Here is a 13,607-nt window from a genome sequence, read left to right on the forward strand (position 1 = left end):
TTTGAACTTTTCTCCATTCAAGGATGTACTTTTATTATTTTTGTAACATTGTTTAGTATTGCATCATAATAAGTTGAATCAACCACTTCCTTTTCCATATGTGTTTAGGTGGCTTACGGTTCTTCCTGTTATCCACAGCAATTTATGTGTATGTGGTCATATGTGCATATTAATCTGAAAAAATTCCTAATTGGAAAAATGCTAACCTATATGAGTCAAGGAGATAATGACTATATCCCAATTACTTTGGAGGCTGAGCTGGAACTTGAGTCTAAGAATTTGAGACCATCCTGTACAATATAGCAAAACTATAGATTATTTTTTTAATGTCTAGCCTATAAAAGTACTGTCTTATAAAGTACTTATAGCTTAGATTTTATTTGTATTACAGTGACTATCAAACAGATAGCTCCAATTATAACATACTGATTTTTTAGAGTTTTTTATATCAATGTCACAGAATTTTATAACTTGATACTAGTTTTGGGTTTTTGTTGTTGGTTTGGGTTTTGTTTTGTTTGACATAGAATCTCACTATTTAGCCCTGGCTGGCCTAGAACTTACAATGTAAACTAGGCTGGTCTCAAACTCATAGAAATCTACTTGACTATGCTTCCATAGTGTTGGGATTAAAGGTGAGAGCCACATTCCAGCCACACATGAACTGTTAATGTATATCTTGCTAATCTGTAGTCATTCAGGTTACTTTAAATCTGAATTTTAGGATCAATTTCATTAAGTTCTATGAAAACTATTGTCAAGTATAGTGATATTTCATTTGTATTTTAATAAATAAAGCTTGCCTGAAGATTGGAGTGTAAAAAACTGGTCAGCCTTATAGACCAGGCAGTGGTGACACATACCTTTAATTCCAGTAGCCACACTAGTTGCCATAGAAACATAGAAACTGGGCAGTAGCTGTGCAGGCTTTAAATCCCAGCCCTAAAGAGGAATATAAAACGTAAGGAGACTGCTCTCACACAATCTCATTCTGAGCTTCCTGGAGGCAGGATCGCCATTTAGTACTGGGGTAGAAGTAAGAGCTGATTGTTTTGCTTTTCTGACCTTCAGGTTGAACCCTAGTATCTGTCTCTGGGTTTTTATTAATGGTGCTACAATCAGGACTTAGTGAAATTTTTGTTCTATTTACCAGTAATGTAAAAATAAGAATACTTAATTTTCTCATCTGTGAATAAAAACTTCCCAATAAGAAGACTATCAGAGGAATGTGCATGTTGTTTCTTTGTAGATACTTCTACTTCTATGATCTTATTTTGCAGGAAGTATTAACAACCCACATTATTTCATCTAGGTGTCATATTTCCTTTGGTTTATTGTGGAAGAGCACAACCTTTTACTTTCCAAATCACTTGTTTATATCAGATTTATGAATTTTACATTAGTTATTGTCTCTTTTCTCTCTGCTTTGTTTGAGGCAGGAGGACTTTTTAGCTTACAGGAAGTTTTCTGTGGTGTATATTTAGATTCCTGTTTTTTTTTGTGATTTCTAATTTATTGTTTATTACCTCTCAAAATGGATTAAGTTTTAATAATCATTTTTATTCCACAGAATATTTTTCGCATATTACCACCCTTTCTTTAAAGAAAATATATTGTTCATGGAAGTTTTGAGGAGGGAAAGAGGCCGGAGTTAAAGAACAGATTAACTTAATGAGGTGTTATCCTTTTTAACTCTTGCCTTTTGAAGCAGGGTTCTTTGCAAACCTAATTCCTTTCCTGTTATAGAGGCAGAAAAGAAAAAGCATTTTTTCCCTTTTGGTAACTTCCTTTTGGCCCTTCCATCCATGCTAAGCTAAACTCCTTGTTTTTGTCTCACGATTGGTAGGCAGTCCATCTTCAGTGCCGTTGAATATATTTTACACATTTGGACATTCTTATTCTTGTTTCTGTGGTAAATTAGCTTGAGGGGAAAGTAACAAGATAGATTCTCTTAAATATATTTCTTTTGCTGTTCTTTTTCTTTGTTTCTTTCACTTATTCATTTCATTTTAATCATTCCTAATTGTTCTTAAAGGTTTTGAAGAAAAAAGGGAGGGGGATGCATCCATTATTTTCTGTAGTAACACAATTGCTAAGAGTTACCAACAGATAGGTAATCTGTACAAAATCCCAAGTCACAAAGATTTCATCCATGCCCAATGTCTCCTTTTCATTTCAGAGATTGGTGTTAAATGGCGTAACCTTTGGACACCAGCCAGTCTTGAGGATAACCTCCTCTTTAGCTATATGTTTGGAATGCTTTTGCTTGATGCTTTGTTATACAGCCTTGTTACCTGGTATGTAGAAACTGTGTTTCCTGGGCAGTATGGTGTGCCTCAACCATGGTACTTTTTCCTTATGGTAAGTTTTTTTTTTCTGTTTTTCTTTTACTGAAAATAATTATTTTCATGCAATATAGTCTGATTATGGTTTCCCCTCCTTCAACTCTCTGAGATCCTCCTACCTCCCTTTATGGTAAATTTTAATCCTGCTGTTAAATCCTTACAAGGTTATAGTCCTTGTAAACCTATTTCATAAATGGTGTAATCAAATTAAAAAGTCAAATTCAGATCAACCTAATCTATACACCACTAGTATTGACACATTATTCATTCCCCTGTATGTAGTTGCATAACATGTGTGGACAAAACACAGAAACTTTTCCAACTGTAAGCGCCATGACCTCTCTGTAATCAGACAGTGTAGTCCCTTAGATTAGAAGGTAGGGAAACAAAGGAAACCCACACCAAGTTAATGTGTGATGTTTTCTCTAGGAAAGAGAGAACTAAATAATTCCTGTATCTTAGTTTCACCACTTGGTCCCTTTCATGGGGCTGACCATTATTTGCGCAGCGTAGAAATGTGCTTACTTCTTTTCCTTCATACTTCCTTATAATGACTGGGTGATCCACAGTGAAGATACTCTGGCCAAGTGTCATGGCTCCACGTTCACTTTCCAAAAATCACTTCTGTTTTTCTACCTTGAAAACTACTCTCTAACAGTTTTTGCATAAATACTGGAGATTAAAATTGTAGATAATTTGACTAAAAAATGTCATGTTTTATGACTAAAAAATACATTGCAGTTTTGTTCTTCATGTAGAGTATGTAGAGTAAAACTGTTTCCTAGTTCTTAGAAGTCTTCACTTTTTTAGTGAAATACATATGACATAAAATTATCAATTTTTAAATAAAGTCTCTAATACTTGGTATATTTACAGTGTACAGTGACAATTAGATAAAAATCAGTTCATCAAAACTAAGAACTTTTGAGTGTTAAAGAATATAATGAGTAAAAGGACAATTTATAGAATGGGAGAGAATATTTGCAAATCATATATGAAAGAAGGGTTTAGGGTATCAGATACATAAAAAAAGCAAACAACAATTACCGAATGGGCACAGAACCTGAATTTATGTCTCTAAACAAGATATACAAAAACCAATAGGCACATAAATATCATACCTATGATTAGTTATCAAGAAGTTCAATTATGTGTCACATAAAACCTATGAGGATAACTACTATAAAAAGAAGTAGAAGTGGAGGAATAGAACCTTAGTACTTTATGTGGGGGGCAACAAAAATATATGCTCAGATAGTTTCCAAAACCTTAAACATAAAAGTACCATAAGAACTAGTAGTTACATCACTAGCTACATACTCAAAATAATTAAAAATAGTCATATTCACCATAGATAAGAGATAAAAACTATATGTCCTCCAGTGAGATGTGGAATATTATACAGCCATACAAAAGGATGAGTAAATAAACAATTACTATATGTTGATCTTGCCCATTGTGTCCCTCTGTTTGCTAGTCCTGGTTGTTTGTAGGTTTATGGATGTGTGGGACTGTGCCCTCTTTAAATACAGTTTCACCTCTCCTGTTCCCATTAGCTGTGGTTTTGTTTTACTAGCTCACTGCTTTAGCTGCCCCTTGTCCTGCAAAGGTGATGAGTGTTAAAGGTGAAAGCAGACATCTTCTGTGTTTTGTTCGTGCTTTAAGAGACGGTTTTCAATCTTTCCTCATTGAGTATTGTTATTTGTAAGTTTGGGGGAGTTTCATAAGAACACTTTTCTGTTTCTAGATTCCTAAGTATTTTTATCATGCACAAACTAAAATGATCCTATGATATAATTTTCTTTTATCCTATTAATGTGATACTGCATTGATTGATTATAGTATCTGGAACCATCTCTGAAATACATTTCACTTTGTAATGGCATATGATTATGTTAATATACTAGGAGATTCGGTTTGTTGGTATTGTATTGAAGATTTTTTGCATCCATATTATAAGATCTATAGTTTTCTTCTTTGTCTTTGTCTGGTTTTGGCATCCAGATGATACTGGTTTCTCAATGAGTTAGGGGTATTCCCTTATGTTTTTGGAAGAGTTGAATAAAAACTGATAATTTTTTGTTTAAATGTTTGAGAAAATTTCCTAATGAAGCTATCTAGTATAGGCTTTGTAGGAATGTTACTGATCACTGATTCACTATGTTATGGGTGTATTCAGAGTTCAGTTTCTTTTTTTTCTACTTAAGATTTTTTTAGTATATTTTTATTATATATGTTTCAACCATGTTTTTTTTTCCTTTCCAAACTCCTCCCAGACACTCCCCGTCTCCCTGCCCACCCATCCAACTTTATGTTTTCTCCCCCTTTCACAAAACAGTTTTTGTTGTTGTTAGTTACATTTTGTTTGCTCATTAATAAAATTGCATAATACACGCTCCTTACCCCATCCAAGTGTGCAGTAAAAGATAAACAATAATCCCTGGATAGCACAGACTTATTTGTTTGGCCTGATGTAAACCTTTAGAAATGCAAATTGATTAAAAAAAAAGTTTTTTAATGCTCATTTTGGTAATGATCTTTTATCTTTTTCTGTAGCGCTCATACTGGTTTGGCAAACCAAAAATTAGAAAGACTGCAGAAGAGACGAAGTGCTTACCCACAAAACATAACTGCTTTGAGGCTGAACCTACCAACTTGGTGGCAGGTATACAGATCAAATGTTTGCACAAGGTATTGTTTCAAATACTTCTGCAGGAACCAAAAACTGCTTATGTCCATTGAGATTGTTTATCTTTGGCTACTCCGAAAAGAGAGATGCTTTAATTGATTTATTTGCATCATAATAAATATAGGTTGTTTATTTTTGGCTACTCCGAAAAAAGAGATGCTTTTATTGATTTATTTGCATCATAATAAATATAATTGTCCCCTAAGAACCAGAGCTTGGTTGGAGCTGTGTTTAATAAATCATATAAGTATAGATATATGTTTACAATGTTGTGTTATTTGCTCCATCTTTATGCTTTACTTTCATTCTTAAATTTGAAACAATCTTTATTTCGTCTTCATTTTCTAAGTGTTTTCATTGAATATCAAATTTTATATTAAAGATGTTGCCATACTATTGTTCCAAAATTTAGCACATAAAAATTTCATTTATTTTAGGTATTTTATGATTGGTATACATGTGCACTGTGGAATTATTTACCGCAGGCAGATTTTTTACATCCATTACCATCCATAGGTTTTGATAGTTCATATTAATGAAAAAATTTTAATTTGCTTTCATTACACTTCAGATAAACAATGCTATATTATGAACTACCATTGTATGTTGTAATTAGGCCCCAAGGTTTATTTATGTACAACTGAAAGTTGGCGCCTTTTAACCAATATCTCTGTTTCCCTCAGTACTTGATAGCCACTGATCCATTCTCTCCAAATGTGGCATTTTTAGATTTTTGCATGAAGTTGAAATGATAGTTTTTGCCTCTCTCTCTCTGACATATATCCATTAAAATGTTCTCTGGGATTTGTTCATGTGTTACAGATATCAGAATTTCTTTTGTGATCAAATAATATTCCAGCTGTGTCTCACATCTTTATCCACTTATTTATCGATTAACAGGTTTTTACTTGTCTTGGGCATTGTGAGTTATGCTTCACTAAACATGGAAGTGATTGTTCCTAATCTCAGGAAGGAGATAATCTTAGCATTACGTCTTTAGGTGTGAGGTTTACTATAGACTTCGATTATTGGATTAAATAGCTCATTTTCTACTATTTTTTTGTTACAAATTTAAAAGTAAAAAATAAATTATAAGTGCTTTTTCTACATTTTATGTTATGACAGAATTTTTCGTTCTTTTTTTCTTTTTCTTTTCTTTTTATTTTTTTTGAGACAGGGTTTCTCTGTAGCATTGGAGCCTATCTTAGAACAAGCACTTGTAGACCTGGCTGTCTCCAACTCACAGAGATCCTCCTGCCTCTGCCTTGCGAGTGCTTAAATTAAAGGTGTGTGCCACCACTGCCCAGCTGTTTGTTTTTTAATTCTGGTTTTCTCTTATATGTGTTTGTGCATTGGTGTGTGCATGTGCACATGTGTATGGCTACATTATTCATTTAATCATGTCTCTCAGGCAGAACTAGAACTCACAAATATGTCTACTCTCGATAGTCATCTTGCTCCATGGAGCCTGTTTTGCCTTCTCAGGCTGAAATTACAGACAGGGTGCCATGCCCCCAGCCATTTACATGAACTTGGGATCAAACACCTTTTCTTTTGCTTATGCATGAAGCACTTTAACCACTGAGCTCTTGCCTTGGCCTTCTGTTTTTGTTGTGTTTTGATTTTTGAGTCGGGTGTTGTTATGTAGTTGGGTTAGCATTGAATTCATGATATTTCTGCCTCAGTCTTCTAAATACTGGGATTGTTGGTGTTGTATCTTTTATTTATTTATTTATTAAAAATTTCCACCTCCTCCCATTTCCCTCTCTCTCCTCCCACTCCCCCTCCTCTCCCTCTCCAGTCCTAAGAGCAGTCAGGGTTTCCTGCCCTGTGGGCAGTCCAAGATCCTCCCCCCTCCATCCTGGTTTAGGAAGGTGAACATCCAAACAGACTAGGCTCCCACAAGGCCAGTCTATGCAGTAGGATAAAAACCCAGTGCCATTGTCCTTGGCTTCTCAGTCAGCCCTCCTTGTCAGCCACATTCAGAGAGTCCAGTTTGATCATATGCTTCATCAGTCCCAGTACAGCTGGCCTTGTTGAGCTCCCATTAGATCAGCCCCACCGACTCAGTGGGTGGACACACCCTCACATGGTCTTGACTTTCTTGCTCATGTTCTCCCTCCTTCTGCTCCTCATTTGCACCTTGGGAGCTCAGTCCAGTGCTCCAATGTGGGTCTCTGTCTCTATCTCCATCCATCACCGTATGAAGGTTCTATGGTGATATGCAAGATATTCATCAGTGTGGCTATAGGATAAGGGCCAGTTCAGGCACCCTCTCCTCTGCTGCCCATGGATCTAGTTGGGGAAATCCCCTTGAACATCTGGGAACCCCTCTAGAGCCAAGACTCTAGCCAACCCTAAAATGGCTCCCTTGGTTAGGATAACTTCTTCCCTGCTCCCATATCTACCCTTCCTCCATCTCAATTATCCCATTCCCCCAAGCTCTCCCCAATCCTCCCCTTCTCCCTTCTCTCTCCCCATCTCCCCTTCCCCCCAATCCACCCCCACCCCCCTGCTCCCAACTTTTGCCTGGCGATCTTGTCAACTTCTATTATCCGGGATAATAACTATGTTTTTCTTTGGGTTCACCTTCTTATTTAGCTTCTCTAGGATCATGAACTATAGGCTCACTTTCCTTTGTTTATGGCTAGAATCCACTTATGAGTGAGTACATACCATATTCCTCTTTTTGGGTCTACGTTATCTCACTCAGTAAAGTGTTTACTATTTCCATCCATTTGCATGCAAAGTTCAAGATGTCATTTTTTTTTTACTGCTGAGTAGAACTCTAAAGTATATATTTGCCACACCTTCTTTATCCATTTTTTCTATTGAGGGGCACCTAGGTTGTTTCCAGGTGGTCTAGGTTGTTCTGGCTACTACAAATAGTGCTGCTATGAACATAGTTGAACAAATGCTTTTATAGTATGATTGGGCATCTCTTGGGTATATTCCCAAGAGTAGAATTGCTGGATCCTGAGGTAGGTTGACTTCCAGTTTCCTGAGAAACCCCACACTAATTTCCAAAGTGGTTTCACAAGTTTGCATTTCACCAACAATGAATGAGTGTTCCCCTTACTCCACAACCTCTCCAGCATAGGCTATCATTGGTGTTTTTTATGTTAACCATTCTGACAGGTGTAAGATGGTATTTCAAAGTTGTTTTGATTTGCATTTTCCTGATCGCTAAGGAGGTTGAGCATGACCTTAAGTGTCTTTTGGCCATTTGAACTTTTTCTGTTGAGAATTCTCTGTACCCCATTTTTTAACTGGATTAATTAGAGTTTTAATGTCTAGTTTCTTGAGTTCTTTATATATTTTGGAGATCAGACCTTTGTCTGATGCAGGACTGGTGAAGATCTTCTTCCATTCAGTGGGTTGCCTTTTTGTCTTAATGACAGTGTCCTTTGCATTACAGAAGCTTCTCAGTTTCAGGAGGTCCTATTTATTCATTGTTGCTCTTACGTGGTCTCCTGTGCCCATGTGTTGCAGACAGACTACTTCCCACTTTCTCTTCTGTCAGGTTCAGCATGATCAGATTTATATTGAGGTCTTTAATCCATTTGGACTTGAGTTTTGTGCATGGTGATAGATATGGATCTATTTTCATTCTACATGTTGAAATCCAGTTATGCCAGCACCATTTGTTAAAGATGCTTTCTTTCTTCCATTGTATAATTTTAGCTCCTTTGTCGATCAAGTAGGCTTCATCCCAGAGATGCAGGGCTGGTTCAACATATGAAAATCTATCAATGTAATCCATCATATAAATAAACTGAAAGAAAAAAACATATGATCATTTCATTAGATGCTGAAAAGGCATTTGACAAAATTCAACACCGCTTTATGATAAAGGTCTTAGAGAGATTAGGGATACAAAGTTCATACCTAAATATAATAAAAGCTATATACAGCAAGCCGACAGCTAACATCAAATTAAAGGGAGAGAAACTCAAAGCCATCCCACTAAAATCAGGAACAAGACAAGGCTGTCCACTCTCTCCATGCCTCTTCAATATAGTGTTTGAAGTTCTAGCAATAGCAATAAGACAACATAAAGAGATCAAGGGGATTCGGATTGGAAAGGAAAAAGTTAAACTTTTGTTATTTGCAGATGATATGATAGTGTACATAAGCGACCCCAAAAACTCCACCAAAGAACTCCTACAGCTGATAAAAACCTTTAGTAATGTGGCAGGATACAAGATCAACTCCAAAAAATCAGTTGTCCTCCTATACACAAAGGATAAAGAAGCAGAGAGGGAAATCAGAGAAGCATCACCTTTCACTATAGCCACAAATAGCATAAAATATCTTGGGGGTAATCTAACCAAGGAAGTGAAAGATCTGTTTAACAAGAACTTTAAGTTTTGAAGAAAGAAATTGAAGAGGATACCAGAAAATGGAAGGATCTTACTTGCTCTTGGATTGGGAGGATCAACATAGTAATAATGGCAATTCTACCAAAAGCAGTCTATAAATTCAATGCAATCCCCATCTGTTGAAATAGGAGCGGCGGGGCTGCGTCCCCGGCACCCGGCCGCCCCAACGGCTAGCTTTACCCGAAATAATTACACGGAAACTGTATTCTTTTAAACACTGCTTGGCCCTTTAGCTCTAGCCCTTACTGGCTAATTCTGATAATCCCGATCAACCCATCTCTAATAATCTGTGAGCACCGGTCTTATCTGGAAGATTCTAGCCTACGTCTATCCTGGGTCGGAGCTTCATCGCTTGTGTCTGCCTGGGAGCAGGGCATAGCATCTCTCTGCTCCAGAGGGCAGAGCTGTCGAGTCTCTGAGCTCACTTCCTCTTCCTCCCAGCATTCTGTTCTGTTTACTCCACCCACCTATGTTCTAAGATATGAGCCAAGCAGTTTGTTTATTACTTAACCAATGAAATCAACAGATTGATATATGACACTCCCACATCACCCATCAAAATCCCAACAAAATTCTTCACAGACCTTGAGAGAACAATAATCAACTTTATATGGAAAAACAAAAAAACCCAGGATAGCCAAAACAATCCTATACAATAAAAGTACTTCCAGAGGCATTACCATCCCTGACTTCAAACTCTATTACAGAGCTACAGTAATGAAAACAGCTTGGTATTGGCATAAAAACAGAGATGTTGACCAATGGAATCAAACTGAAGATCCAAATATTAACATACAAACCTATGAACACCTGATTTTCAACAAAGGAGTTGTATCTTTTCATAAGAATTATTTCCAGTGAAAAATTCTCTTTCAGTTCTTATTTGGCTACCTATAATGTTCTTTTATTTTCTGATACCTTATAAAAAATTTGTCACTAGTTTTTTACAAGTTGGTGATTTTTATTAAAAATAGTTTCCCCTTGGATCTCTTTCTGGCTTTATTAACTCAAGAAAATCTGTACTTCACAGAAGGGAGGGTACTAGGTGTTTTTGTTTGTTTCTTTTTTTTTTTTTTTAGAATAGGGTTTCTCTGCAACTTTGCATCCTGCCCTGGAACTACCTCTTATAGATCAGGCTGGCCTCGAACTCATAGAGATCCATCTACCTCTGCCTCCCAAGTGCTGGGATTAAAGGCATGTGCCACTGCCTGGCATACTAGGTGTTTTTTGTTTCTGTTAAATATTATTATTTTGCTTTTGAAGAAGTTTAATTTCTTAGCAATAGTTTGATTATTTCATATATGCTTTGTTTAATCAACAGTTAATTATTCCTCATGATTGAAACACAAGCCTTTTTTATAGTCTGTCCAATGCCAGAGAGTTTATTATGCCACAGTCCTTGAACTGTGTAGGATTTGAAAATATCATGGAAGTGATTTTGCCTTTGGTTTCTAGAATGCCTTTTTTTTATTCCTGATAAAACTTTTGTTTCATATGTAACACTGAATTAATCCATGGAAGAAAATTCCAAATCACTACACTTTATTAAACCAATTAAGAGTACAGTAAGTCTTCTAGCCAGCTGACCAACAGCAAGCTCATGCTGGGGGAGATTCTTGGTACCACAAAGGAGTAGGGGGATTTGTGGATGTAAGTTTCTGTCACATCTATCCCGTAGCTGCTCAGTCCCAAAGAAACACACAGAGGTTTATATTAAATATAGACTGTTTGACATATTAGCTCAGGTTTATTATTAACTAGCTCTTTTTTAAAAATAATTTATTATGATTTATTTAACTTTATTTTATGTGCATTGGTGTGAAGTTGTCAGATCCCCTGGAACAGGAGTTACAGACAGTTGTGAGCTGCCATGTGGGTGCTGGGAATTGAACCTGGGTCTTCTGGAAGAGCAGTCAGTGCTCTTAACTGCCAAGACAGCTCTCCAGCCCCTTAACTAGCTCTTACAACTTAAATTAACCCATAATTCTTGTCTGTGTTTAGCCACATGACTTGTTACCTTTTATCAGTGAAGCATTCTCATCTTGCTTCTTCTGTGTCTGACTGGTAACTCACACTCTGCCTTTCCTCTTCCCAGAATTGCTTGGTCTGATTTCCCTGCCTATACTTCCTGCCTGGCTACTGGTCAATCAGCATTTTATTAAACCAAAATGAGGGACTAAACTTTACAATATACAAAAGCATTATCCCATAGCATTTTCCCTGTTTTGCTTTTTAAAACAAGACCATGAATCTAATCTCCTTTATCTTTTTTCCTGACCATTATCCATAACAACTTGTAACTAACACACTAAACAAAGACAAACTTCTGTAATCCATTTTTTGGGAATGTGGGCATAGTTTTCTAGATGACTACTTCCTGCTGATTAGGAGCACTGGTAATCTTATAGAGACCCAAAGAAAATTTAGGATTATGATCAAGTGATGACTAGAGTATTCTCTGAGGCTGAATCATCTCAGCCAGCAGTCTTGAAGCTGTTCTAGATGTAGAACTCAGAGGAAACTGCAACAGAGGTGCTCTGAGATGTTGGATTATCTGGACTATCTGTTTATATTGGAGATTTTTTTCAGGGGGTCTTCCTCCATCAATCCTTATTTTCCTTAACCCAGAATGAATCTGCATACTTTCATTTCCTGTGGAAACAAAAGCAAAATCTTTTCTCCAGAGTGACATATGTGACTTATGTTAAGGTGTGAGATTATATTCAAGTTTCCCTTTTGGTTTGCATATTGAAGTGAATGAGGACAGTCACTGAGTTAGAAGGAAGAGTTGAATATACTTTCAAAGGATGATGTTGATTTTTAAATTTACTGAAATATATGTTAATATTTCAATGTCTTAGACATGCCAATTTTGAGAAACAGAGGAAATATTTTTCTGGTAGATATTTAGAGATACAAAGTTATGCCCAACCTAGAGGACAATAGTGACTATATAAACTGATGACATAACTTCTCTATGGAGTAGATAATAGAGAGAGAACAGCTAGAGGCATCTATAAAAGAAACAGTAGTAGCAGGGTTATAAGGAGAATTGGTGGCTGGAGGTAGTTAAGAGTGGGGGGGTGAAAAGGGCCAAGAGGATAGCAGACTCTTTGGTATGCTAATAAGCTCCACAGAGAGCCTTGTCCCATCTGTAGAGGGAACCTGGCTCACAAATTAGTGAGGATAGCTTTTTTTTTTTTTTTTTTTTTTTTTTTTTTTTTTTTTTTTTTGTCTAACTACCAGAAATCCTCGTCTGTTTCTGGATATCTGGAATGCCGTTTAGAGTTTGTGGGATCTTTTGGACCTGACAAGAGTATCATCCGTGATTGATAGCATGAGTTTGATGATACAGAGGGTATGAATGTTTGTCTTTTTAAATGACAGATAACAGATTACTCTTTCATCCCACAGGAATTTAAAAACAAACCTGCAGTAAACAACCTGTCACTGAATGTGTATGAGGGGCAGGTCACTGTCCTTCTGGGACACAACGGGGCAGGAAAGTCCACAACCTTGTCTGTTCTCACAGGTTTGTATTGGTCTCCATTCCGGGCAAAGTTACCTTCCTGAGACTGAAAAACAAGGAGTTTTACTCTTGAAGCCTAGCCACTGATCTCTCCAGACATGACAAAATAGTCATGCTTTTTGGAGCAAAATACTCTTCAAAGAAGTTGAGAATTTCATTATGAAATGCCACTCTGTAAAAGCAAAAGAATGAAAAAGGTTGTACCAATCCAGGGGAAGAGAAAATGTACTGTGTTCCTGTCAACCCTTTCCTCAAGATAGTTTAGCTCACAGCCTAGAGGTTTTTTTCATTAGAAGTTTTCTCCCTTAGAGAGGAGAGAGGAAAGAATGCACCTTCTGCTATGTCTCATGGACTTGAGTTTGCTTTCCAAGGGCCAGAATTCTATTTCATCTCTGCACAGGTGCTGAAAGAGATAGAGCCTGGGTAGCTGAACAGCAGGGAACACAAGATACAGGGCAGGTGTTTTCCCATAGCTTTCACTCTTCTGACATAACAAGGCTGGAAAACCAAGGAGAGGAGAGTCTTATTCCAAAGTTCCAGTTGAAGGACTAATTTCTAGCTCACTTGTGCTGAATGCTAACAGAACGATAAAAACCAGAAACTAGGACATCCAAGAGCATGCCCACGAGAGAGAGACAGAGACAGAGAGAGAGAGAGAGAGA

At 36.8% G+C, this 13,607-nt stretch overlaps 1 protein-coding gene across 1 annotated transcript in view; it reads left to right on the forward strand.

Moving 5' to 3' along the window:
* The window catches only part of LOC142851324 (phospholipid-transporting ATPase ABCA3-like), a 123,914-nt gene that overhangs the window by 36,232 nt on the left and 74,075 nt on the right, over positions 1–13,607 (forward strand). Inside the window, exons 9-11 of the mRNA XM_075975192.1 lie at positions 2,180–2,361; positions 4,902–5,036; positions 12,831–12,976. Coding sequence (XP_075831307.1) covers positions 2,180–2,361; positions 4,902–5,036; positions 12,831–12,976 — 463 coding nt within the window. The remainder of the gene's footprint in view (positions 1–2,179; positions 2,362–4,901; positions 5,037–12,830; positions 12,977–13,607) is intronic.

Source organism: Microtus pennsylvanicus, chromosome 5, assembly GCF_037038515.1.
Source record: "Microtus pennsylvanicus isolate mMicPen1 chromosome 5, mMicPen1.hap1, whole genome shotgun sequence".
NCBI lineage: Eukaryota > Metazoa > Chordata > Mammalia > Rodentia > Cricetidae > Microtus > Microtus pennsylvanicus.